The following is a 27,756-nucleotide window of genomic DNA, read 5'->3' as shown; positions in this document are numbered from 1 at the left end:
CCCGCTGCGCTCACCTGCACGTTAGCGAAGTCCACGCGGTTGAGGTCGCTCAGCATCTGGTTAATCTGCGCGGTGTTCTGCAGCACGGCCCGAGCCGCCTGCGCCAGGTGGTTGAGCGACGTGTAGCGCCGCAGCGTCTGAGCGAACGCGCCCGCCGCCGCCACCTGCGGGCACAGGGCGGGGCTAGCGGCGGGAAGCCCCGCCCCCGCCGGCCCCCGCCTCACCTGCCACCACCTCCTAAAGCGACTTAACATGGCTCGGACCAGAGCTATGCATGGTGTGAAGGCGATCAGCCATAACCTTCAGTCTACGATTGCTATGACGGGGCAGGATTTTGTGCGTGGCCCAGACTGGCCTCAAACTGTTGGCAATCCCGCTCGGATTACAGGCACACACCACCATGCTCATCATTTATTTATATATTTTATATATATATATGAGCGAGAATGGGCCCGCAGAGCCTCTAGCCACTGCAAACAAACTCCAGACCCACGCGCCTCCCTGTGCATTTGGCTTATGTGGGTACTGGGGAATCAAACCTGGGTCCTTTGGCTTTACCAGCAAGCATCTTAACCACTAAGCCATCTCTCCAACCTCTGTTGTTTCTTTTCTTTCTTCTATTGAGGGTCTCACCCTAGCCCAGGAGGACCTGGAACACATTCTGTGGCCCAGGCTGGCCTTGAACTCACTGCAGTTAGATCTCAGCATCCCAGATGTTGAGGTTAAGGGCATGAGCTTAGGGTGTCAGCTGCAGGACTAATTAGTGCAGATAACAGGAACTGGTGACTGCATGATTTGCATAAGCCTAGCTAAACTTGAAGGCCTGTTCCCTCCTTGCACATTGTCTAAGCCATGAGCGACCCTCACGACACACAGCTCAGGGCGGGGCTGCAGCTGAGTGATGGAGCACTTATCTGGCATGCATGAGACATGGGGTTCCCAGCCCAACACCATCGTTTAAATTAATAAAAAAAAAAGAAGCTGGGCATCAGCACTTGGGAGGCAGAGGTAGGTGGATCAATGTGAGTTCGAGGCCACCCTGAGACTACATAGTGAATTACAGGTCAGCCTGGGCTAGCTAGAGTGAGACCCTACCTCAAAAAAAAAAAAAAAAAAAAAAAAAGCGCCAGATGCACAAGGGGTGCATGCATCTGGAGTTCGTTTGCAGTGGCTGGAGACCCTGGCATGCCCATTCTCTATCTGCCTCTTTCTCTGCCTGTTGCTCTCAAATAAATAAATAAATAAATGAAAATTAACAAAAAAATTTTAAAAAGAAAAGAAAAAGAATTGTCTTGGGCTGGAGAGATAGCTTAGCATTTAAAGCGCTTGCCTGTCTCCAAATTCCACATAAGCCAGATGCACCCAGCGCACAAGGTCCGCGCATGCGCACAAGGTGGACGGGCACCTGGAGTGTAATTACAGTGGCTCGAGGGCCTGGTGCATTCATTCTCTGTTTCCGTTTCGCATTAAAGGGGGGGGGTACTGCACAGATGCCTTAGTGGTTAAGGCACATGCTTGCAAGGCCTAAAGACCCAGGTTCAATTCTCCAGGCCCCACATAAGCCAGATGCACATGGTGGCGCAGGCATCTGGAGTTCGTTTGCTGTAGGGCCTGGCATGCTCATTCTCCATCCCACTTCTGTCTCTAATAAATAAAAATAACATCCTTTAAAAAAGGGGGAGCTAGTCTGTTGGGCTTGCCTCAAAAAAAACATTATGTCTTGCCAGGTGTGGTGGCACATACCTTTAACCCCAGCAGTGGGGAGGCAGAGGTAGGAGGACTGCTATGAGCTCAAGGCCAACCTGGGCTAGAGTGAGACCCCTATCATGCCAGGGAAAGAAAAACAAAAAAAAACCCCACCAAGACTCAATACCAAGCTTCGACAGAGGCAGCTTTTCGGAAGGGCCGCGTGAGGCGAAGCGCGGCGCCCGCGCCCTGCCGGGTCACACCCTCACCTTCACCCGCAGCATCTCCTCCGGGATGTTCACCATGGCGTGGGTGAGCCAGCTCTCCAGGCTCTTGGCAAAGTTCCGGATCGCTTGAGTCAAGGCACCTGCGGGGCGGGGCGTGGTCAGGGCGGCGGGGAGCCCTCCGGGAGAGGGGCGGCAGGGCGGCGGGGCACTCACTGGGGATGGGCCGCAGCACGTCGGGGATGAGGATCTCCACCAGGCCCTGGTACAGCACGTTGTCACAGTGCCGGGTCCACTGCAGCACGGGCTGGAACTTGGACAGGAGCACCAGGCTGGCCCTGGGCAGCCGCTTCTCGGCCTCGTCGTGCCTGCGGGTACCCGCCAGCCCCGGTCACCAGCCGTGGCTCCAAGCCTCCCGCCCACCCCGACCCCGTCGGGCTGCTCCCCGTCAGCATGCGCGCTTTGGGGGCGCTCCTCCCAGCCTGCGGCACTCACACGGCCAGGGTTGGCGCCTCGTTGGGCTGGCTGAGGTTGTACCGCCAGAAGGTCTTCCACAGCGTCTCCACCAGCGTGAACTGCAGGTTCACCATGACGTCCACGATGGCCTGCGGAGGGGCGTGGCGGGGCACCGTCGGGGCGTGGCCAAGGCGGCGCCCGCCCCTGCTCACCCTCTCGCCGGCCACCGGCAGCCCTACCTCACAGTGCTCCCGGTACAGGACCTGGAAGGCCTTGATGTCCCCGGGGCCAACGCCCTCGGGCAGCACTTTGCCCTGCAGGTCCAGCTCAGCGAAGTCAGGGAGGCTCCGTGAGGCATCTGGGGAAGAGGCACCATGAGCTCCTTCCTCTCCTACCTTGGTCACTACCCTTGGGGGGCCTACCATGGGGACACCATCCCCTCACCGCACAGAGGCCCCCAATGTATGTCACCATCCCCCCACCGCACAGAGGTCCCCAGTGTATGGGAAGGACAAGCTGAGTCTGGTAGGGTGAGCTCCCAGCCCACGGCCCCACAACTGCTGCACGGGGCGGGGCAGGGGTAGCGTTTTGCCAGCCCCAGCTTGCTGTGAAGTGCTGGCTCTGGAGGGCCCTTCCACAGGGACTTTGGGCACAGGCTACCTTCCAGCACTCAGCACTACAGGGTCACTGCCCAGGGCTAGCATGGGTCACCTGCGAGGCCTGGCTTAACCAGGGTCATTTCCCACCTCTCTCAGCCCCTCAAGCACCTAGAGGAAGGCCAGTGAGTGACTGGGCCATAAGCAGGCAGGTGCTCCGGGAGGAGCCGCTTGTGGCCACTGCTGTGGCTGGGTTCTCATCGGTTGCCAGTTTAGGTCAGCACTGCACTGTGGGTACACATACTTGCCCTCAGTGAACCAGGGAAAGTATGGCTGTGCACGGCTCTCATGGGCTCAAGGGGGACAGCACTACTCCATCTTGTAAGCGGACGTCCCTGAGGGACCAGAGGCCCTGTGCAGGACTCAGGGTCTCCCACAGCGTCAGTGGAGCCTCTGAGCTTACAAATACAGGGACACACTCCCTGTTAAACGAGTGCAGTGGGCTGGAGAGGTGGCTTAGCAGTTAAGGAGCTGGCCTGCAAAGACTAAGGACTCAGGTTCGACTCCCCAAGACCCACATAAGCACAAGGGCGCATAAATCTGGAGTTCATGTGCACTCGATGGAGGCCCTGGCATGCCCCATTCTTTCTGTCTGCCTCTTTCTCTCTCTCTTTCAAATAAATAAATAGGTTAAAAGTGAAAAAAAGGAAGGAAGGAAGGAATCACGCCTTAAATCCCAGTACTGGGGAGGCTGTAGTAGGAATGATCACAGTGAGTTCAAGGCCAGCCTGAGATGATAGAGTGAATTCCATGTCAGCCTGGACTAGAGCAAGACCCTACCTTGAAAAATAAATAAATAAATAAATAAGCCAGGCATGGTGGCACATACATGCCTTTAATCCAGCACTTGGGAGGCAGAGGTAGAAGGATCGCCGTGAGTTCAAGGCCAGCCTGAGACTACATAGTGAATTCCAGGTCAGCCTGAGCTAGAGTGAGACCCTACCTTGAAAAGAGAAAGAGAAAAAGAAAAAAAGAAAGAAAAACAAACAAACAAACAAGAGGGCTTTAGAGACGGCTTAGCGGTTAAGGTGCTTGCCTGAAAAGCGTAAGGACCCAGGTTTGATTCCCCAGTGCCCACGTAAGCCAGATGCACAAGGGGGAGCATGCTTCTGGAGTTCCTTTGCAGCGGCTGGAGACCCTGGTGTGCCCGTTCTCTCTATCTGCTTCTTCCTCTCTCCCTTGCTCTCAAATAAATAAATAAATAGTATATTTTGATAAAAGAGTGCCATGGCACAGGCTATGACACAGTACCAGGGAGACGGAGGCAGGAGGATGGAGCATGAGTCCCAGGTCATGCCTGGCTACATAGTGAGCCCACGTCTGAGAAGAGGGGAGAGGAGCCCTGGGAGCTGGTTTCGAGCAGCCGCGCTCTGCAGAGGGAACACCCCGCCCACAGAGAAGGGGCTGGCCCTCTGCTGTGACGGGTGCCGTTCCTGGAGGCTCACCCAGGAACTGCTGGTACTGCTGCACCTGGGAGCTGATGTCCGACAGCCCCGTGGCCTGCTGCTGCCCCACAGCCACGCCGTTGGTCATGCCCTCCATCTTCTGGATGGGCTTGAGCCTGCAGGGAAAGGGGCAGTGGGTGGCTGGAGGACGGCAGGTTAGGTCAGGGGCCAGAGCAGCTGTCAGTGAGATAGGCCACATGCTGGTGGGTAGGCCCAGGTCGGTGGGAGACGAGATAAGGGGAGGACGGGCAGGCTGGGGAGGGCTACCTAGGGGAGGGTTGGTTGGGGTGGGCCTACCTCTGCTTCTGGGAGAAGGGCTGGCCCCGCATGGCCATGTGCTGCTGGTCCTCCATGAGCCGCAGCAGGGGCGAGCTGGCCTTGATGCGCAGGCCGTAGTAGTGGTACTTGGAGTTGCCCCTAGAAGGTGGGGATCAGGCCTAGGATGAGGACCAGTTTGGCCAGCCTCTCAGGGTCTCACATGCCCCTCCTTCCGCTTAGGCGGCTCCCATCTGCTGGGCGGAGGTGCCACACTGGGGAGCACAGGGAAGTGGGTGCCGGGAGCAGCCACAACCTGCTGACCCAGCTCCCTGAGGACCAAGCACCCAGGGCAAAGACCAGACGCTGGCCACAAGGATGCGCCAGGTACGGTGCCGAAGACGGGGTCTCGCCCTACCTCCCCCCATCACCCCACAGGCGAGCGAGCGGCGCACCTGGTGCCCAGGCGGCGCGTGCGCAGCCCCATGAAGACAGAGCGGATGAGCTTGCCGAAGGAGGCGGCGTTGACAGGCTCCAGCTTCTGCTCCTGGCAGTGCAGCAGGTAGTGGCAGTACAGGGTGCTCCGAGGCAGGCTCACGCCCTCGGCCGTCTCATAGTTGTCCAGGAGCCACTGCACCTGGGGCACGGGGGAGGGTCAGGCCCGTCGCCTGGGTGGAGAGCTGCTCCTTCCTGTTTCCCTGCCCTGACACCAGGCAGGCATCCTGCCACTATCTATCCCTCACTAGAGCCCACAGGGCCTTACAGAACACTGGCCACCTGCAGTCTCTAAACACAAATTTCATGCATGCAGAGTGAGAAGCCCAAGGTCAGAAGACGGTCCATGTGCAAAGCATTCTGGGAGTGGCTGCCAGGGGCTGAGGGTGTTGGCAGAAGGGTGGGAGAGGGCGACCACTACGTGGAGCGAGTGGGAGGCGGTACCGCACTTTGTATTACCTTCCTTTGTCGTCTCAGAACTAGGGATGGGACTCAGGCCCTCCCATCTCACACACTGGGCAAGACCCCAAACCCCAGGTCTGCGTCTTCACGGTGGTCTCTCCAGATCTGCACATGCAGTGAGCCTGGGGCCCCTGATTCAGACTTCCAAGTGCTACAGGCCTAAGTCACTACAACCAGCTGTTCTGGCGCGCGTGTGCATGTGTGTGCGCGTGTGTGCGTGCACACACACGTGTGTTGGGGATGTTTGAGACAGTGTCATTCCAAACTGGTTTCAAACGCACTACATGGTAAAGGAGGACCTTGAACTTGCGATCCTCCTGCTTCCAAATGTTGGGATTACAGATGCGTTCCGCCACATCCAGTTTTATTTGGTGCTGGGAATGTAACCCAGAGCTTCATGCATGCTGGGAAAGCTCTCTACCAACTGAGCTACATCTTCAGGCCCTCTTGGCACCATTTTTATAGTTTACTGTGAATCTATGGTTATTTCAAAATAAATATTTTATCTGTTTATTTATCTGAGAGAGAGAGAGAAAGAGAGAGAGAGAGAGAGAAGAGGTGCACCTCTAGCCACTGCAAACAAATTCCAGAAACATGAGCCACATTCCATGGGCTCAGTGGCCATCTGGGGCCCGTGGCATCTGCTCTGCACAGCCCAGAGAGCGAGCATGCCCTCTTTGAGAATGCCCTCATCCTAGCTGGCATGGTAGTGCTGACTGCACATGAGAACCCATGGGGTGCAGAATCAGGTGGATCACCAATACTTTAAAAAATTGAGTAATTCTGAGTGTTTAGAAATTTTATTTTGGGGCCTGGAGAGACGGCTTGGTGGTTAAAGGTGCTTTCTTGCAAAGCCTGTCTGCTCAGAGTTCAATTCTCCAGCACCCATATAAGCCCATGTAAAGCCAGATACACAAAGTAGCACATGTGGGTGGATTTGATATGCAGTGGCAGGAGGCTCTGGTGCACCCATTCTGTCTCTTGCAAGTAAAAAAATAACAATATTTTTAATTTTTTTGGATTAAATTATCAATAACAATTAGTCTACGCCTATGGAACAAAACCATATAAATTCATGTGGATTCTGCTAACACACTATTAATGACAAAAAGTAAACTTTGTTAATTTTTTTTTGTTTGTTTTTCAAGGTAGGGTGTCACTCTAGCCCAGGCTGACCTGGAATTCACTCTATAGTCTCAGGGTAACCTCCAACTCACGGTGATCGTCCTACCTCTGCGCCACCACACCCAGCATTTGTTAATTAAAAAAAAAAAAACTGAAAAAGAAACCACATAACGATGTGATTAGGGACATGGCTCAGCAGTTAAAGGCGCTTGCTTGCAAAGCCTGCCAGCTTGGAGCTCCTCAGTCACCCATGTGAAGGCAGACAGGTATAATTTACAGCAGTAAGAGACCCTGAGCACTTGGACATGTACACACTCACACACTCATGAAACACCACCAACAACCCAAAAGGACCGGAAGCTAGGCTGCACAGCGTGTAGACACAACTCACAGTTGACAATCGGCCTGGGTGGGGGCGGACCCAGGGCTACCAAAATGGGCCCAGCAGGCCGCAGGTCTGACAAGCCCCCGCCCCATGGAGCCTTTCCTGAGCCGTGCTAAGAACTTCAGCAGCTCAGCTGGGGTTTGGAGGCCGAGCAATACACAGCCAGGGCGCCAGGATCTGGCCCAAGGCACACGCTGTCACCAAGCCTCACTTCTGCATCTGACTGCGCTGTGGAACCCCCGTGCCCACAGCCACCAGCTGGTTTCTACCCCCCTCCGCCCACCTCCACTTAGCCTGGGCCGGGCTGAGGCACTCACAGTGGCTGGCGAGGCACGGGTGGTGTGGGAGTAAGACTGGCTGGCACTGCCCAGCATGTAGCCGCCCTGGATCACGTAGGTGCCAGCTCCACCGCCAGTGCCGCCGCCGCCGCCGCCGCCGCTGCTGGTGCCACCACTGCTGCCGCCACCGCCCCCGCTGCCACCCGTGGCTGCGCCGCTGCTGCTGGCCCCGGCTGCGCTGCTGGTGGAGCTGGCGACGACCGGACTGCCGGACACGTACATGGGCACCGAGCCGCTGCTGGCCACCGTCTGGGAGGTGGCCGGTGTGCTGACCTGGGCGGTTGCGCTTGCGGCCTCATAGTAGCTGGTGCCCGGCGTCTGCGTGTAGAGCGGCGTCTCAGGGTACGGGTAGGCGCTGGAGCGTCTGTGGGAGGAGCGGAGGAGGGGGCCAGGCTCAGTTCACAGGGGAGCGGGAGAACAGCAGTCCTCCCCACTGTGGCACCACTCCACCTGTAAGGTACCAGGGACAGGCCAAACACTTGAAGACAACTTTATTTTATTTTATTTTATTTTTGGTTTTTCGAGGTAGGGTCTCACTCTAGCCCAGGCTGACATGGAATTCACTATGGAGTCTCCGGGTGGCCTCAAACTCACGGCAATCCTCCTACCTCTGCCTCCAGAGTTCTGGGATTAAAAGCATGCACCACTGCACCCAGCAAAGGCAACTTTTTATATAAGTGGGGAAAATGAGGTAGACTCAGGAACTTGCAACAGGCTCCATAGTGCCCTCAAGAAAAATCATGTGTTATTTGGGCTGCAGGGTTACTGAGAAATCTTGCAGGAGCTGAGCTGAAAATCTTCTCCCTGTAGACCAGCTGACAGAAAGCTAGAAGAAGCCATTCTGCATGCAGTTCAATGGGAGAGACAGAAATCACAGTGAAGATACTCAACAGTGGGCACTGCAAGTCTTAGATTTTGCCAGCCAGGCCAAATGAGCAAACGGTGCAATAGTGGCATGTCTGTTATGGGGGAAACCAAGCACCCTCTAATTGGACTGGAGGCCCACCCCATGGGAGGGAATACATCCCTGATACTGAAAGCCTACAACAAGGCAGTCATGAGCCCTAGGGGTGTAATGTCTGCTGCTGTCTGGCTAAATGTATATACTATGCTCGCCAAACTGTCCAGTAAGCACTTCTCTTAATGTTCATACCTATATTATATATTAATGCTACTCTCACTTCTGGTTAGAGAAGCTTCTCTTTTCAGATGGCAGTGACCTTGGGATGACTCAGGAGGCATCATGGTGCTAAGAAGAAGTGACAAAGGAGTGGTCAGTATTGAAATATCTCTATCACACCTTCCAAGGCTTAGGGTCCACTGTGGAAGAGGTGGCAGAAAGAATGTAAGAGCCAAAGGAATGGTAGGACTCCTTACAAAGTGCTCCCTCCAGACATAAAGTGGCCTGGATATCCATGACCTCACAGTGCCTGACACTACCTACACAAGACCGTCGTAATAGGAGGAAAAGATCACATCACCAAAATAAAAGAGAGACTGATTGAGAGGGGGAGGGGATATGATGGAGAATGGAATTTCAAAGGGGAAAGTGGGAGGAGGGAGGTAATAATCATGGGTTATTGTCTACAATTATGGAAGTTGTCAATAAAAATAAAGAAAGAAAAAAAAATCATGTGTTGATAATCTTAGGATCCAGTCCTAGCACCACATTTTATTTTTTTTGAATTTTGGTTTTTTGAGGCAGGGTTTAACTCTAGTCCAGGCTGACCTGGAATTCACTACGTAGTCTCAAGATGGCCTCAAACTCACGGTGATCTTCATATCCTCATATGTCTGCCTATCCCTGCTGGGATTAAAGGCGTGTGCTACCACATCTGGCTAAATATTTTGTTTATTTGACAGAGAAAGAGACTGAATATGGGCATGTCAAGGCCTCTAGCCACTGCAAACATACTCCAGACATACGTCGCTTTGTGCATCTGGCTTTATGTGGGTACTGGGGAGTTGAACCATGGTCTTTTGGGCACTGCGGGCAAGCAGCTTAACCAGTGAACCATCTCTCCAGCCCATAGCACCACCTCTTTAAAAAATATTTTTATTAAGCCGGGAGTGGTGGTGCACACCTTTAATCCCAGCATTTGGGAGGCAGAAGAACTGCCATGAGTTCAAGGCCACCCTGAGACTACATAGCAAATCCCAGGTCAGCCTGGGCTACAGTGAGACCCTGCCTCGAAAAACCAAAAAAAAAAAAAAAAAAGAAGACGACGACGACAAGAGACAAGAGACACTATGGACATGCCAAGGCCTCCTGCCACTGCAAGTGAGCTCCAAATGCATGTGTCACTTGTGCATCTGGTTTTATGTTGACGCTGGAGAATTGAACCCAGGTCATCAGGCTTTGCAAGCAAATGCCTTAACCACTAAGCCATTTTTCCAGCCCCAGCACCACATTAAAGAAAAAAAAAAATCAAACATAAAAATAAACTATTAGGGTTGGGAATCGGTAGAGTACTTTCGTAGCACACTGGACCCTGGGTTTCACAGTGGAGTGGGCCAGGAGAGGAGGAACCAACCAGGTACCTAAAGAATCCAGAAGCTGGGCTGGAGAGATGGCTTAGTGGTTAAGGCGCTTGCCTGCAAAACCAAAGGACCCAGGTTTGATTCCCCAGGACCCACATAAGCCAGATGCACAAGGTGGCGCATGCATTTGGAGTTCATGTTCAGTGGCTGGAGGCCCTGGCGTGCCCATTCTCTCCTCTCCCTCTGCCTCTTTCTCACTTTCTCAAGTAAATAAAAAAATTAAAATATTTTTTAAAGAAAGAATCCAGAAGTTCAAGTAACAGAGGGGGCGGAGCCTGCTCCCTGCCTCTCTTGTCTCTCCTCCAGCCATCCCAGCGTGTACACGGATGACCGGTTGCCAGGCTACCCAGAGAAATTTGGAGCAAGAGTAAGGACATCTGGGTCATCTTTGTTGGGGTTCTGAGGAGGGTGAGGGAGAATGCAGACCATCTCGCATTCCTCCCAGAAGGCACCAAGGACCAACAAGAGGGGCAGGGAGAGAAGACTCCATAGAGGGGCATGTAGGGACACCTCTTTTTCTTTGTTTCGCTCTGGCCCAGACTGGCCTGGAATTCACTGTGTAGTCTCAGGGTGGCCTCGAACTCACGGTGATCTTCCTACCTCTGCCTCCTGAGTGCTGCGTTTAAAGTTGTGTGCCACCACCCCGGCTCCAGCCCCAGTTTTGATTATTTTCTGGTTGAAAGGACAAACGTGAACGTGTCACTGGATACACTCTGGCCAAAACCAGGGTGGGGATCTCAGCTGGCAAAGTACTAGGAACCCAGCTACAAGAATGCACCAGGAGGGAGACCTGGTAGACAAGAATGGCTCCTAAAAGCCGCCCACAGCAGCCGACTTGGTGAATAGGGTGAACCAGGGACTCTCCAGGCAAGGAGCTGAAGGACAGGCCCAGCACTGGCTCCACTCAAGACCCGTCAGTGCCCATTCTAGCCACAGCCAAGCTCCTCAGGTGGGTCAGGGTGGCGCGACCCAAGCACTAAGCCTGCTCTGAGCAGACCTCCTCCCAGTGCCTACAAGGACAGCTGGTGGGGGCAGGGAAGAAAACCACCAGTGAGGGCTGGAGAGATGGCCTAGCGGTTTAGCGCTTGCCTGTGACGCCTAAGGACCCCGGTTTGAAGCTCGATTCCCCAGGACCCAAGTTAGCCAGATGCACAAGGGGGCGCACGCGTCTGCAGTTAGTTTGCAGTGGTTGGAGGGCCTGGCGCACCCATTCTCTCTCCCTCTATCTGTCTTTCTCTCCGTGTCTGTCACTCTCAAATAAATAAAAATACACAAAGAAAAAAAAAACAGTGGTGAAAACTCTAGAAATTAAGACAAAAACTACAGTTGTGGATTCTCTCTTAGAGGTTGGCAGAGGAGAGGTGGTATTTACAGGACTTTTGGGAAGGAGCCAGAGTTAGAACAGGCCCGGGACACTGTGTGACCATGGTGTGACCTGCCCTGCCAGTGGACATGACAACATTGACCTTTGTAAAGCACCAGGGAGGGAAAGCATGCTGGCAGCCGCTGCTTAGGGACTCCTACCCAGTGGGTAGAGAGGGTGCTGGGGGACCCCAGGACCAACAGAGGAAGAGCTTGAAGGTACACAGCTCAAGGCTTAGCGGTTAAGTTAGCAGTTAAGCCGCTTGCCAGCAGAGCTAAAGGACCTGGGTTCAATTCCCCAGGACCCACGTAAGCCAAATGCACAAGGTGGTGCATGCATCTGGAGTTCATTTGCAGTAGCAGGAGGCCCTGACACACCCATTCTATTTGCCTCTTTCTCCCTAAATATATATATATTAAAATGTTATATATTTATATATATTAAAATATTAAATATATCTATTATATTCATATATACACACACATATATATATAAAAGAGCTTTTTATGTAGAAAATTTTACCTAGTAAAAAAGTAAGCCTTCTCCCTTCTCTCTTCTAAAACCCAGATCCCTGTGACTCCACCTCCCCGCCCCAGCTCTGAGGGGATGCCTTCCCCGCTGCCCGCACTCCATTTCTGACAGCTGCTTGCTGGCTGCCCCTGGGAAGCTCCCATCGGCTGTCACCTGAGCCTTCAAGGCCAGACTGGCCCCCACTTACATGGCACTGGCTGTGTAGCTGGCATCTCCGCCCTCCACGTACTGCACCTGGCTGGAGTACACGTGCGGAACTGGCACCTGCTGGAGCTGCTGCACCTGGGGCAGGAGGAAGGACATGTGAGGATCAGGGCTGGCACCCCGTCTCCCTCCCGAGCGCAGGAATGTACTTGTGAGTTCTCTCAACCACCCGCCCCGCTCATGCCAGGGGCTGGGATGCCAGGGCCTGGGAGGGGGCTGCAGGGCCGCAGCGCCCGCTGGGTCTGGGAACGGCAAGGGTGGGGCCTGGGGGGCAGAGGAGGGAACCCCACACAAGAGCCTGCAAGGTGGGAAAGCTTCCGGAGACACGCCCCTAGGGCACGGAGACTAGGCAGCTGACCCTAGAAAGCCGGCCGGTTACCCCAGGAGGGAGCCCGACCTCCACCCACCACCTGCTCTTCTGGGCAGGGTGAGCCAGGGGCCTGGACCCCGCCTGGGGCAGGGTGGGAGGTGGGCAGCCGGGCGGGATGCGCCCCCCAGCCCTGCGGCCACCTACTTTGAGGGCCGGGCCCAGCACTAGCACGTGGGGCACTGTGTGGACGCTGACCCTCAGGTCGGGCCGGGCGCGGGCCGCGAACCCAGGCCACAGGGGCTCCAGGAGCACAGTCTGCACGGGCGGCGCCCCCGCCAGCTCCAGCCACGGCTCGGGGCCCAGGGCAGGCGGCGGCCCGGGGCTGCCTAGCTGCAGGGCCGGGCCCGGGCCGCTGCTCGCGGGCTCTCGCGGCTCTGCCCTCCTAGCGGGAAACTGACTGCCTGAGCTCTGGAGGACAAACAGAGACACTCGGGGGTCACCACCGGGAGGACCCACGCGGAGTCCCCGCCCGCGTCTCGGACTGGGAGGGGGAGAGATCCAGCTCCCCCCAAAGGAGGATTCGAATCCAGATCTCAGAAAATCCTGGGACCTGACTGGTGGGGTTCTCCAGGGTGGGGGAGGACGCTGGACGAGCCACAGTGAAGACGGCACAGCCCTTCAGCACCCTAAAGTGACTCTGTCCCTCCCTTGGCTCAGGGGCCTGTATCCCCCAGTCACCCCCGCGGGCACAGATCCATGGGGAGAGGCACACCTCTTGGGCCACGTGAACCGGCTGGAGTCCCTGCACGGTCAGCTGCTGCACTGGGCCAGCTTTGGGCGTCTGCGGAGTGGCCTGGACCACTGACCTCTGGGAAAGAAGGGGAGAGAGAGGGAAGTGTTATTGTGGTAACCATGGCAATTATGGACACCTGAGTGCAAGCTTGTCGACCTGTAGGGGGCCCCCCTCCACCCCCACCCAAGGGGGACACCTTTCAACTATGGACCACCATCGCCTCCCAGCTTCATCCTGGTGACCCTCCCTCCCAATGGACAGGGAGCTTCCCCTGCGGCTTCTGGCAAGAACTCAAGATGGTGGGACCCACGCACTGGACATCTGTCCTCACTAGGATTCTGTGTTGGGGATGTGGGTGACTCTGGACACAGTGACTGGGAGTAATGGGTTGGCTGTACCCCTAGGTGTGGAGTCTCAGCTCTGGAGAAGGATGACTTTGGTCTATTTCAGATTTTATTTCCCCTTGAACTGGAGACTGGAGCCTGGGCCTCGGGAATGCTGATGGTCAGCAGTCTACCACTGAGCTACACCCCATCCCCCCTTTCACTATATACATCTTTTTTTCACTTTATATTTTGTGGTAAAGTCTAAATTGTCAAAGCCAATCTTAAAACTTGAGATCTAAAAAAAAAAAAAAGCCGGGCGTGATGGCACACACCTTTAATCCCAGCACTTGGGAGGCAGAGGTAGGAGGATTGCCATGAGTTCAAGGCCACCCTGAGATGACAGAGTTAATTCCAGGTCAGCCTGGACCAGAGTGAGACCCTACCTCGAAAAACCAAAAAAAAAAAAAAAAAAAAAAGCCGGGCGTGGTGGCGCACTCCTTTAATCCCAGCACTTGGGAGGCAGAGGTAGGTGGATTGCTGTGAGTTCGAGGCCACCCTGAGACTGCATAGTGAATTCCAGGTCAGCCTGGGCTAGAGTGAGGCCCTACCTCGAAAAACAAAAAACCGAACTTGAGATCTTACTGCCTCAGCATCCCAAATAACTGAGATTACAAACCTGAATTACAAACCCAGGGGAATTTAGCTATTGTTGTTGGAAGTAGGGTTTCATTCTAGTCCAGGCTGACCTCAAAACTCACAGCAATTCCCCTGCCACAGCCCCCTGAGTGCTTCTATTTACTTAAGAGACGGGATCTCACTAAGTTGCCCAGGCTGGCTATAAATTTCTGAGCTAAAAAGCAACCCTCCTGTCAGCGTGAGGACACACCAAACCCTGCCTCGCCTGTTTTTTATTTGTCGGTTTGGTTTTTCGAGACAAGGTCTCACTCTAGTCTAGGCTGACCTGGAACTCACTCTGTAGTCCCAGGTTGGTCTTTAACTTCTTTCTTTCTTTTTTTGGATAGGCCAGGCCTCCTCTCTCCCGGCCTGGGCAGTCAGCAGAGAGCCTTTGTCCCTGTTCAGGCCACTGCGGCCAGCACCGGCACCAGGAGGCCTGGCCTGGCCACACTTGAGGGTGAGCAGGCACTTGACCCTGGGACTCCCCCGAGGAAAATGGGCTTGGGTAGGCCTCTGTGGGAATTCTCTCTCTGCTTTCTGCGTCCTCGGGGTCTTGTGCAAGCTAGGCGAGTATGCCACTAGAGGATACCCCCAGCCCCTCCACGGTGGGTGTTCGAAGCTGTCCCCAGAGCGTGCTGTGTCAGGTGCACCCACAGCCTCCCCCCACCCCGGACACTGAACCTGGAGTGCCGCAGAGGCACTTGTCAAATACCCAGATGATGGTTTGGGGCTGGACCCATCTGCTCAGCTCTAATGGACCAGGGGCGTGGCCATGGGTGGCTATAGCGGCCACCTGGCGCAGACCCCTGGCCCTAGCCACTGCCTGTCTTTCCCAAGCACCTCTGGGGTCCCTGGGACGCTCTGCGGGACACCGTGGGCCTGCAGCTGCTGTGCCACCGTGCTTGCGGGGGGCCCCGCGGCCTTGCTAGAGGAGCTGTTAGCCTGCACCGGTGACCGCTGCAAGAGAAGGAGACACAAGGACGGCGTCAGGAGCTGCTGGCTGGCACCCAGCTGTGCCCTCGGGAGGGAGACCGAGGATGTGACGTGTCCCAACCACCCAGGCTGGTAACAGCTGTGGCGTCGGGAGCCGTGGGCACACTATCCAGGGGAAACCGACCTCCCCAGTGATGGTTTGGGGGTCACTGGTGACTTCCATAATCGGCAGTCTGTGGGATGAAGCCCTCAGGGGAGCGAGGGCCTACTGGAACTGGGCCGCCAGCGCCAGACGCGTGGGTGGGCGCCTCAGATCCCCGCTTCCCAGCTGAAGCGGAGGAAGTGTGCCCGGGGCCACGCAGGCCGCGGAGCCCAGCGTGCTCGGGTGGTGATCCTCAAGCAAGAGAGAAGACAGTAGACTTCACTTGCTCCGAGACTGGGTCTTGCTACGAAGATCAGGCTGACGTCCAATTGGAAGTCCTCCTCTCTCTGCCTACTGAGTACAGGTAAGCACCACCACACCTGGCATCATGAGCTCTTCCTTGAAAAACTTTTGATGAGTTGCACGTGTGTGTGCATGGGCACATGAGGGCCTCTTGCCAATGCAAACGAGCGCTGGACGCAAGCGCAACTTTCTGCGTCTGGCTTTACATGGGCACTGGGAATCAAGCGCAGGCTTCGGCACGCGAGCGCCTTTAACCACTAAAGCTGTCTCCGCAGCCCACCAGTCGCTCTTTCACACACACAGAAGACTCTGGGCTCTCAGGCTAGAAGGCCGGCCCACAAGACCCAGGTGAGCCTGGGCCTGACCCTGAGTTCCTGATACCAGAATCTAAGCCAGGAACCACCTCTGACCTGCTGCTGGTGGGTATGTGGCCCACGGCAACTATGAGATGCCCCTGTGGACGGAGGGAAGTGGAGGCCAGTTTGTCTCCTGGGATGCAGCCCTGACAAGCAGGTGGGAAGTCCCTTTTCTTCCCTAGCAACGCTCCAAGGCTGCTCAGCTAAGCCAGCAGGCCAGCGACAGCTGGGTGCCCCCACCGCGGGGTTGAACACAGTGGGAAAACAGGAGCTGGTTCCGGGTAAGAGCCCAGGTAAGCCAGGCGGGATGGAGCGGGCCTGTCATCCCAGCACTTAGGAGCTGAGGCCAGCGGCCATGAGATCCAGGTCAGCCTAGGCTACATATCGTGAGCTTGGAGCTAGCCTGAACTACATAGCAAGATCCTACCCCCTGCAAGTACCGAGAGAGAGAGAGAGAGAGAGAGAGAGAGAGAGAGAGGGAAGGAGGGAGGGAGGGAGGGCCCAAGTATGCCATGGAATGTGTGGCTGGCACAGGGAGAGGCTGGGGGGTGTCAACAGGGCCCCTCCTACCTCAGGAGGAGAGTGCACCTGCTGGGCGCTGTGCACCGCCAGGGAGACCTGGCCACCCTTAGCACTTGGAGTGGCACTCTGCACCACCAGGCGCTGTGCGGAGAGAGCCTGTAGCCAGGAGGAAGAGGGACAGCGTCACCACCCCAACCCAAGCTGTGGCCTTTGTGGTTTGGTGCCGGGGATGGGGCCCGGGGCCTCCTGTACCTGTGCCCAACCTCTGAGCTGCCCCAGCCCCTGGGCACTGGGTTCTAAGTACTCCACGCCTGCTGACGCCAAAATCTATGCCCAGGAGCACCTCTGGCTGCTGCCTTGGGGGTTCCAACCTTGCAGTTACGGTGCCACGCACAGTGGGGGCACCGCAGCCGGGCCGGTGAGCGGGCTCGTCCGGGCACTGGAGCCAAGGAGGGGCAGAACTCACAGGCCACACAGAATGGATTCTAGAACTGGGTATGGTGACACCCCCCCCTAGTCCCAGCACTCAGGGGACGGAGGCAGAGGCATCAGCTGTTCCAGGCCAGCTTGGGCTAATGAGACCCTACCTCAAAATATCCCCCCTCCTAAAACAGAGGTGTTCTTGTTTTCAAGCTCTGCTTGCACCGGGCTGAGGTGCCAATGAGAAGTGAAACGTACACTCAGTGCGCCCGGGGCCCCGGGTCCCACCCCCAGCACTAGCACCAGTACGAAATAAAAACCTCATGTTTTGTCCCATTTGGTATTGAACAACCGGAAATGGACATGTGCCTCAGCGCCCCAACTGTGGCCTTCCGGGGCAGAGTCTCGTGCAGGCATTAGACTTGGGGTCCCATACGGACGCTGGAGCCGCACCTACAGGCTACCTGCTGCCAGCCCTTCCCAAGCCTGGCTCTGTGGAAGGTCACTGTGGCGGCTACTCCAGCGCTGAGGCCCCACTCCCCAGGGGGTTGAGTTTTTCACCCCGTTAGACTGCTGCCCAGAGGTAAGGGGCAAGGCAGCTTCTGGATGGGACCTACGTCTGGGTCTCTGGCAAGGACAGAGGCAAGCGGGCTGTGGGGAACTGGTCCTCTGTCCCAGGAGGCCTTACCTGCTGGGGTACCTGGATGTTGGGGAGCTGCAGAGGTGACACATGGCCTGGCTTGGCCTGCGCGCTGGCCTGGACCAGTAGCCGCTGTGGGGGCAAGCAAGGAGCTGAGCCAGGCTTGCCCCCTTGGGAGTCTGCCTTCTGGGGAGGCTGGCCTGGGTGGGTGGAGGGCAGTTGCTGTGCGTGTCTTTTTTTTAATGTACTTTTTTTTTTATTGGTTTTTCAAGGTAGGGTCTTGCTCTAGCCTAGGCTGACCTGGAATTCACTATGGAGTCTCAGGCTGGCCTCGAACTCATGGCGATCCTCCTACCTCTTGCCTAAAGACGTGCGCCACCGTGCCCAGCTGCTCGGGCCAGGGAGTCAGGGGGTAGAGGTGAGAGCGAGGTGGCCCCTGGGGAGGGCCACGTCCTACCTGCTGGGTGCCCTGTGCCTGCTGCACCACTTGGGTTGGGACGCCGGTCTGGCTGGCTGTGGAGCCCGGGCTGGCCTCTGACACCGTCTCACTGGGCCGCATGGCACCTTCTGTCAAGAGAAGTGGGCACGTTGGCTCTGACATCTACCTCAGCTTCCTCCGTGAGCCTGTCTGAGGAGGTCCCTATAATTCAAAGCTGACCCGTAAAGCCTGGCCTCTCCTAAGCCCTGTCTACCCCTGCCCGCATCTACCAGGGAGGGAGGGATGGGGGCTTGGAAGACCCCGGGTCCCTCACATCTAGAAACAGTACCCACAACCCTGTCCTGAAGCTGAACCAGACAGGGTTGTCTGAGGAGCTCCCACAAGATCAAGACGCTCCTTTTCCTGAAAGGCAGAACTATGTGTATAACAAGTCCGACCCCCAACCACCAGCACACACACTCCTGGCATGGTCCTAGAAGCCTGGGCAGGACCAAGGTTCTGGGCAAGGGGAACACAAGCTATCGGGAGTGGCATCCACTGCAGCAAGCACCCCCCCAACCTCCCTCTTTGTGCTCGGCGCAGTGAGGGCAACCAAGGGGCTTGGAACCTGGCAGATGGGTACTCACGCTGGCAGGCAGCCAAGAAGAGGCAGTCATAGAACATGGTGTCTCCCCCCGCCCTGTCCTCTCCCCTCTGGGTGTTCGGCCGTCCCAGGGTGCCTGCCGCTATGGGAACAGCAGGGCGCACAGGTCCTTTATACCTGCAACCTTGGGAAGCTAATCTCCCCCGTGGGCCCAGAACTCCCGCGTGCCCTCTTCAATAAACACTCCGCTTCTGCAGGCTGCCCGAGGGGGCTGGGGCAGCATCCGGGAACAGAGAGAGGCTGGTACCCAGAGATGCTATCAGGCTCAAGCAGATCAAATTTCATACACATCTTGCTCAGTGACTCATGGGGCAGGAGGGGTGTGGAGTGGGACGGCATCCCCAAGACACACTGGCCAGGAGACCCTGGCTCACGCTGGGATGCAATCTGGTCTGTCCCCCTGAGTGTGGCCTGGCTTGTCCTCCAGCAGCTCAGAGGCCAGAATCAGGTGGACACACGCCCATCCTTGCTCCCTGGTACTTCTAAGGCCCCTAGGGTCCAGGCCCATCGTCCTGAGATTCTGCCTGGGTGACCAGGGAGGTCCCCGGCACCTGCCTGACAGGGCCACCCGGGGACAAGGGGTGATCAAGGTGACAGCTGCAGGCGCTGCTCTGGGGACTCCATTTTCCCCTTGTTTATTTTTATGAAAAAAAAATGAGAGCATGAGAGAGAGAGAGAGAACGGGCATGCCAGGGCCTCTAGCCACTGCAATCGAATGCCAGACGTGTATGCCACCTTGTGCAAATGTGTGACCTTACTCATGCATCACCTTGTGCATATGGCTTACATGGAATCTGGGGAGTCAAACATGGGTCCTTAGGCTTCGCAGGCAAGTGCCTTAACTGCTAAGCCATGTCTCCAGTCCTCCGCTATTACCAGTAAGACAACAGATAGCAAGAGAGGGGGTGACTCATCTGTGTCACCAGCTACGACCCGACAGGCCACATCTAACGGTGCCCAGTCCCTGCCAGTGCTGAAGCATGGCCTGAGAGCAGCGCTGCCAGCTCGGGCACACGGCAGGAAGCTGGGTAAGGCTTCCAGGTGCAGAGGTGCCCAGCGAGCCTCGACAGTTAGGGCGACACATGGATGGAGCCTGGCCAGGGCAGGAAGCTAGCTCCAGGCACATGTGAGGCCCAGGCAGGCGGGGCTCTGAGCGTGTGCTGGGGTAGCGGGCGTGGGGGAGGTGATCTGGGAGACTCCTTGAGGCCCCCTCAGGGCCGATCCCCAGGTTTGGCTGGATTCATACCTCCCATCTGCTCTCTTCCTCCCAGAAGCCCCAGATGAGCTCCCCCGCCCCGGGAAACCCGAGCTGGCTCCGAGTCACATGCTCCCTCACACCTGGGTTGTCTGGGGTGCAGGGAGCCGGCTCGGCCTCAGGAGGCTCAGGGAGCCCTTGGTGGGGTTCAGGTAGGCACACCTGCAAGGCCCAGAAGGTGATCCGGGGACCAGACCATCTCGCGGGTGAAGCGCGTGCTCAGGCCCCAGAAACAGTCAGGACCCTTCCCCAGCCCTCGGCATCCCAGGGGCACAGCAGGCCCTGGCGTGAGGGCAGCAGGTGAGTCGGCCCCACGGCCAGCGGCTCCCTTGCTGGGCTACGGCGGGGGAGGCACGCGGCGTGGGCTCTGTGTGTCTGCTGTCTTGTTCCGGGCCGAGAGCGCGGGCGGAGGGGCCCGAGTGGGAGGTGGCAGCTGGCTTCCTGTCCCGACAGCCTCTCTGCCCTGTGCACTGCTGCTTCCTCCTAACACCTGCTAGGCGAGGGCCTGGGGAGCTGGAGGCGAACTCACAGACTGTCCTGGTATCCAGACCCGGCCAGCCCGGCCCCTCTCCTGCAGACAGACATATGGAGCCATGGCACCCTCTCCACCTGCTCGCGTGTTTCCAGGGGTGTTATGAGAAGGATGGGGCGCAGGGAGCTCTTTCAGGCTGCTGCCAGCCTAGGCTCCTACATCTCCGTTTCAGCTCCGACCTCAGCTTCTCCGTGAGCACTGGGGGTGTTCTGGACACTGGCCAGCCCTGACCAGGGGAAGCGGAAGAGCCTAGATGGCCTCTTCCAGGCCCTACTACCCACTCCTTCCACCTCTGGATCTGGGCCCGTGTCTGGTGGTCTCAGGACGGGGAGGACGGGCCGCTACTGCCTGAGTAGGGAACCTTGAGCTTCCTTCCTGTCACCTCCAAAGTCACCTTAGGGGAAAGGCGACCAGGCCTGGCTGGACACACTGCCCCTGGTCTTGGCTTACTCCTGCCGGCCTCCAAGTGTGGGGCCGGGGGCAGCCCTCCTCCCCCCCACCCTGGGGTGGACTCCCTGTCCTGGTTAGTGTGGAGCCTGCCTGCCCAGGCGCCTCCCGGCTGCCTTCTCTGGTGACATTTCGCCTTCCCCCAGGGACTGGCTCACGTGGCCAACCTGTGAGAGGGATCAGGCAGAAGCCAGCACAGTGGCAGGGGAGGACAACCGCCGTTCTCTTTCTAGAACTCACAGAAGGGAGGGAGGACCCTTTCGGAGTCAGGCTAGCTCCAGCCAGACCGGAGCAATGGGGAAAGGACATTCCCCAGGACCACTGAGAAAGGCAGGTGACAAGCCACTACTTGGCCACCGAGGTGTGAGCCTGGGAGAGCGACACAGTAACCAGTGACAACAGCAGAGCCTGCACTCATGACTGTGATGTCCCCCACAGCACACCTCCACGGTCCCACGGCCACCTCGCCACTTTGCAGCTCCTGAGAGACTGGCCTGGGTGTGTGTGACCCACCACCCTATGGTGGCCGTGGCCACTCATTCCCCAAAGACTTAGGGACAGAGTCCTTACATGCGCCATATAAAGAAAACAGGGTGGAGTCAGGGAATAGGGGGTCAGGAACGTGGCTTTAGAGACCATACCTGGGGACGGTGACAGGTGGAAGGGTTGGGCTAGGCGTGCCCAGGTTCCAGTGCAAAGGCCAGAAGGCAGGATGAACTGCAAGGCCAGCATGGGTACAGGAAGGCCAGGGGGCTGGAGCAGGTGTGCCAAGACACAGGGCTGAGGGACGTGCAGGCCAGTCAGGAGCTTGGCATTTATTAGGAAGGGCACAGGACATGACATGAGGAGGTGTTTGCATGTTGCATGTGTGTATGTGTATGTATGTTCCCGTGTGTGCGCACACACGCATGTAGAAACCAGAGGCCAATGTCGGATGGCCACCTCAATCGCTCTCCACCTTAACTGCTGACACAGGACTCTCACTGAATCTGCCCTTCACCAACTCAACTGGCCTGGCCAGCCACCGAGACCCGGCAACCCTCCTGCCCCTGCCTCCCTGGCCCTGGGTGATACAGCACTTGGCCTTTCCACGGGCACTTGGGATCTAAAGCCAGGTTCTCATGCTGGCACAGCAAGTCCTTACCCACTGTGCCAGCCTCGTCGCCCTTGGGTTTTGAGACAGGGCCTTACTATGTAGCTCAGACTCACCATCCTCCTCCTCGGCCCCCAAACACATGGGTTACAGGCGTGACTCACCACACCTGGCTTATAAGGTTTTCCAAAGACCTTTTCTGGGCCAGGCATGGTGGCGCATGCCTTTAATCCCAGCACTGGGGAGGCAGAGGTAGGAGTGTCACTGTGAGTTTGAGGCCAGCCTGAGACTACACAGTGAATTCCAGGTCAGCCTGGGCCCTACCTCGAAAAAACAAACAGAAATGATCTTTTCTGAAGAACGCAGTTAGCTCCTCTCCCCCAGTGCTGGGACCCCAGGTCCCGGGCCCCTTCCTGACATCATCTGGGTTGAGCTAGGACATGAGGGAAACGTGACTGACGGGGACAGGTCTCTGTGGCTGTTACAGAGGCAAGGGCAGCACAAGCAGGGTCTGGGGGGCTTAGGAGGTGGAGCGGTGAGGTCTTGGGTAGCTGACAAAGACAGAAGGGGCTGGCGCCAGGCCTGGGAGATGGAGCAATCCGAGAAGGGTCCGGTAGGAGAGGGGCTAACTGCAGTGTTAATGCCACCTGCCACGCTGGCCCGGGGGCCCACTGGCTCTTCTGCAGACGGGCCGAGGGAGGCTAGCCACACAGCCCAGCGCTCAGGCGAGAAGTCAAGACACTGTCCTGTGTGCTGGCGCTCGTCTGTCACTCCGGCTACTCAGGAGACTGAGGCGGGAAGGTGACAAGGCCAAGGACAGCCGGGGCTGCGGAGGGAGTTCAAGGGCAGCCTGACAACTCAGCGGGGCAGCAAGACAGAAATAAGCCCCTGGCAGCGGCCAAAAAGCAGGGGGTTGCTGATGGTGAGCCAACGTGATGGCCGGTGGCCAGCTCTAAAGCGGAGTCTGATGTCACTGGACGGGTGTGAGAAAGGGGAGGCCATGCCCCAGAGGAAGCTGGGGAACGCCAGCGACCCCGGGCCATCCTGGTTCTCAGCCCCTCAGAGCCACCACAGGTCTCCCGGGCTCGGTGTTCTGCCCACTCGGGTCCTTTCAGGAAGTAGGTCCCACGTTTCCTCCGAGGTGCCAGCCCTGGTTCTCCGGGAAGGGAGGGGCGTGTCCACCCTCCGGGCCATGTCCCTGGTCCTCCGCCCACGTCCTCCCAGATAGAAGGCTCTTGATGAAAGCAAGCAGAGAGCGGTGCCCAGGGGCCCGTGGGCAGCCTGGCTCCCGCAGGTGTTTCCAAAACGACCTTCGCCACCCAGGCCTAATTTCTGGGGACATTTTACTTGAGGACAGATTAAAGACAGGTCTAAAGGCTGCCTTAGTGGCAAGGAATTTGGGGGCCACCGGCCTCCTTTTCCCCAAAGAGGCCCCTGAATCCTGCTGAGAGCCCTTGGGGGCAGGCCCAGCCTGCACCCTGTCCCCGGAGCTGTTGCTGAGTGGTGAGAGCACGGCGTGTGAGCTTACCGGAGACGGTGACCACGATGTACTGCGGGGCCGCAGGGGCCGGGGCCGGGGCGGCGGGCTGCGAGGGCGTGGGCGCCGAGGACAGCTCCGCCACGTACTGCTTCTGGCCGCCGGGGGGCTGCGCCTGGGCCTGGGGGCTCTGCAGCTCCGTGACATACTGGGGCTGGGGGGCCGCGGCGGCAGCGGGAGGCTGGGGTGCTGAGGGGGGGGGGCGGCTGGGGCGGGGCCTGGGGCAGGCCCTGCGGCGGCTGGGATGCGTGTGGGGCTGCCTGCAGCTCAGTAACATAGGCCTGTGTTGCCATGCCAACAGTGGGGAAATGATAATAAATAAGGCGTTTTTTCCTCTTCCTTGAGAAGAAAAGGGGTGGGGTGGGGGGGAGAGAAGGAAAAACAAGAATTAATCTACAAGCAAGAGAAGCACAGACAACTCCTGGCTCCCTGGGGATGCATTTGGGCTCGTCACTAACTTAATTAAATCCCAAGGCTGGTGGCCAGATATAATGGACCCACCACTGTGGGGAACCTGGGTACAAACACAAGCCAGTTCCCTACCCTCACCCCAAGCTGGGACCCTGATGCCTAAGGACCCTTACCGGGGCCTCCGGTCACATGTCCCATACCAGGGGGAACTCAGCGTGCCAGTGCCTCTGTGCCCCAGACATGGGCAAATGGTACAGCTTGGCTTAAAGATGCCAGGGTTTCCAGAGGGCTCACACCCTTCCCCTCACCAATGAGCCCATGGGGCACTGCCATCCCTTTCTCTCTTTTTTCCTCCCCTCTCCCTCTCCGGGCATCCTGCTGACAGCCAGGGCCACGCACATGCCGGGCAGATGTTCTACCCTGAGACAAGTCCTCAGCCCTTCGTGGAGACAGAGTGGACTCATGAGCCATCCAACTTGGCCTCCAGCTGTCTGCCACCGTGCCACCTCTGAGGGGCATCTCAAGAGCTGCTGCTGGGCACTGCTGCAGCTCTGCTGGCATTACTTCATTTTAAACTTTACAACAACTATGGCGGATGGGCTAGGTTTGCCAGAGGAGGATCTGAAGCTCAGGGGGTGAGGTGAGGTGCTGGCTTGGGGCCGCGCAGCAGGGAAGTGGCATCCTGAGCCCTTGACAAGTCAGCGTGCTCTGGGAAAGCAAGTCACGGAGAAAGCCGTCTCTCCGAGAGCTGCGCCAGGTCCCCATGAGCACCATCTGGCCAGGATTCTCGGCTGAGTGTCACCCACTGTGGGGTGCCAGACACAGGAAGGTGTTTAGTCCAAAGTGGCCCGCCCTGAGCTGCTAGTGCTGGCAGAGTCCCTGCCCAGGGGGCAGCTAGGGGTCTCTGAGGTCCGGGTATGAGGAAAATGTCCTTCGGAGGCTGGGGACAGGCAGTGGTTTTGGGGAGAGCCCACTCCTAGCTCCTGAGCGCGGTGAGTACCATTCTCCCCACTAAGGAGAAGCTGCACGGCTCTCTCCCAACTTCATGGCCCTGCCTAGCCCCTGGAGAGAACCATGCCCCTGGAAGCACCCCGATGCTGACCCTCTGGCACCTGCTCGCCATGCCGCACCAGTAGGCTGCCCTGGCCACAGGGTGACCTTAAGCGCGATCTCCAAGGGAGACGGCTGCTCAGTGGCCACAGCCCCAGAGCTCGGCGGGGCTGCCCAGCTTGCAGCACCACTAGGCAGGGAGCCAGGAATCCAGGCCTCTCTGCCCCAGGCCTTCAGGTTTTCATTAACGTGACTCAGCACTGGGGCCTGGCAGTGTCCATTCCCCATCCCCGTCTCTCCTGTCTCTCCCGCAGGAGACCCGGCACGACCCTCAGGTCTTGTCACCTGCTGCAACTTCAACCAGTACAGCAGATCCAGAGAGCTGGGTAGTGGGGTCTAGTGTCCCCTGCCTCCCTCTCCCCAGGACCTAGGCTCTGCCCCTGGATGCCAGGCTCAGGAGGTGTCTCGTAAGGTGCTGAGGACCCAGCCTTGCGCATGGCTCATAAATGACCTGAACTCCTCCAGCTGCTGGCTCTAGGGGAGGCCTCTGTCACTCCATCTGCGGAACCAGGGCCAGCAGGCTCCTGCATCAGGACCGCTCGCACGCAGACTGGTACCTGGACAAGTTTAGGAGGGGCTGTGGCTCAGCGTTAAGTGTTTGCCTAGCGTGCACAAAGCCCTAGGTGCCAATCCTTGCACTGCCAAGACGAGGAGAGACAACGGGAGGGCAAGCTTTAACAAAGCTCCAGGAAAGATGAGTCTCCGCCGGGCGTGGCGGCGCACGCCTTTAATCCCAGCACTCGGGGGGCAGAGGTAGGAGGATAGCTGTGAGTTGGAAGCCACCCTGAGATTACCTAGTGAATTCCAGGTCAGCCTGGGCTACAGGAAGACCCTACCTCGAAAAACCAAAAAAAAAAAAAAAAGTCTCTAGTACCCTTGCCTTCCATAGCCAGAGGCCAGACTGCCAAGGACAAAGTCATATCCAAGTACTTGATGGGTGGGTGGCGTGCTGCGGAGGAGACGCAGGGACCCGTCCACCACGCTGTGAGAGGACAGGAGACGGGCTTGATTCAGACCATGGAATCCAGCCGGGCACAGAGAAGCTTGCCTATCACATCAGGAAGAGGTGGCAGCCCACACAGCCTCTTTATCTGCCTTCGGGGCGTTTCCGCACCGCAGCTCCAGGCGGGGCCAGTTTAGGCACTGCTCTGCACTGAGCACCTTCCCGTGTGAAGATGCACATGCTGTTGCCAACAGTGTTCTGCCCTCAGTTTGCCTGCCTGTCACCTGGGTTCACAGGCTGCTGCAAAGATCAACTGGTGATGGGTGGCAAGAGCTCCCGGCTCAGCATACGTGCTGCGCAAACGTGACTGCCATCCCCAGCACCCACGTCAAAAGCCAGGCGCCAAGCCAGGCCTGGTGGCGCACGCCTTTAATCCCAACACTTGGGAGACAGAGGCAGGAGGGTCGTCATGAGTTCAAGGTCACCCTGAGACCACATAGTGAATTCCAGGTCAGCCGGGGCTAGTGAGACCCTACCTTGAAAAACCAAAAAAAAAAAAAAACAAATAAATAAATAAAAGCCAGGAGCTACGCTACATGCCTGTGACCTAAGCACTGAGCAGGGGCCGGGGCCAGTCCAACTAAGGAAAGGTAAGCTCCAGGTTCACTGCGGGACTCGGCCTCAGGAAACTGAGCGAGGGTGACAGGAAGACACACCCAGCATCTCCCTCTGGCTGCACACTCGTGTGCATGGGGCATCTGCACACACACACAGAACAATTCTACAAAAGGGCTGGAGAGCTGGCTTAGCAGCTAAAGCGCTTTCCTGCAAAGCCAAAGGACCCAGGTTCGATTCCCCAGGACCCACGTAAGCCAGATGCACAAGGTGGCACTAGTGTCTGGAGTTTGTTTACAGTAGCTAGAGGCACTGGTGTATCCATTCTCTCTCTCTCTCTCCTTCTTTTTCTCTCTCAAATAAAGAAAAATAAAAATAATTTAAAAAGAAAAAGATCCCAGTACTTGGGGAGGCAGAGGTAGGATTGCTGTGAATTTGAGGCCAGCCTGAGAGACTATGTCGTGATTTCCAGGTCAGCTAGAGACCTTACTTTGAAAAATAAAAACAAAACACCCAAAGAGCTGTTACTCCCATTCAACAGCTGGTGGGGACAGGGGGAGGGCAGGAGGGGACTCAGCAGCAGCCCCTGGGGTGCTGGGACACCCAGAGTCTGTTTGAGCTACACCCTCTTGGGATTGCAAAGCAAGTGGTCAAGGGCTGCTCCGTGAGAACCCTGGCCCAGGCTGCCCCTGCACTCAGCCGGAAAGAGGTCCTCAAGTGCCATTCAGGTGCCGTTGCCTAGCGATGCAGACCTGTGGTGGCCTCCTCCCCTGTCCCTGAGCAAGGCTTGGGAGCCTGAGTGCTCCCTGCAGGACAGCGTCACCCCCATCTGTGTTGGCAGGGGCCCTGTTTATGGGACATGGCGCGTGAAGCGAGGGTCGGCCGGGCAGACGTGCTCACCGCGGTGACTCTGCCGCAGCCACTGGCACCCGCATTGTCTCGGAAGGCATCAGCGAGCTGCTGGTGGGGGTCCATTTGAGCCCGTTCCTTGAGACAAGACTTCTCTAAAGGGTCAGCCAGTAAGCGATTTGGGGTTGACACGCAGATGGTACCTGCAACCCCACTTTGCAGTGTATATGAAAGAACCCAGACAGGTAAACAAACCATGGCAACAAAGCCACCTGTAGACACCTGAATCTCATATA

The 27,756-nt window shown here is 57.3% G+C and overlaps 1 protein-coding gene across 1 annotated transcript in view; it reads right to left on the bottom strand.

Moving 5' to 3' along the window:
- The window catches only part of Rfx1 (regulatory factor X1), a 36,407-nt gene that overhangs the window by 2,092 nt on the left and 6,559 nt on the right, over window positions 1-27,756 (bottom strand). Inside the window, 17 exon segments of the mRNA XM_045139151.1 lie at window positions 15-164; window positions 1,956-2,053; window positions 2,127-2,278; window positions 2,406-2,515; window positions 2,606-2,724; window positions 4,468-4,583; window positions 4,765-4,884; window positions 5,178-5,359; window positions 7,507-7,891; window positions 12,150-12,244; window positions 13,249-13,344; window positions 15,111-15,227; window positions 16,575-16,682; window positions 17,635-17,718; window positions 18,044-18,153; window positions 23,524-23,729; window positions 23,731-23,871. Of these exon segments, the coding sequence (XP_044995086.1) occupies window positions 15-164; window positions 1,956-2,053; window positions 2,127-2,278; window positions 2,406-2,515; window positions 2,606-2,724; window positions 4,468-4,583; window positions 4,765-4,884; window positions 5,178-5,359; window positions 7,507-7,891; window positions 12,150-12,244; window positions 13,249-13,344; window positions 15,111-15,227; window positions 16,575-16,682; window positions 17,635-17,718; window positions 18,044-18,153; window positions 23,524-23,729; window positions 23,731-23,825 (2,343 nt within the window). The 5' untranslated portion in view covers window positions 23,826-23,871.

Source organism: Jaculus jaculus, chromosome 21 (assembly GCF_020740685.1).
Source record: "Jaculus jaculus isolate mJacJac1 chromosome 21, mJacJac1.mat.Y.cur, whole genome shotgun sequence".
In the NCBI taxonomy this organism is placed as follows: domain Eukaryota; kingdom Metazoa; phylum Chordata; class Mammalia; order Rodentia; family Dipodidae; genus Jaculus; species Jaculus jaculus.
The sequence above is the reverse complement of the archived record's forward strand: the minus strand, read 5'-3'. Positions and strand labels throughout refer to the sequence as shown.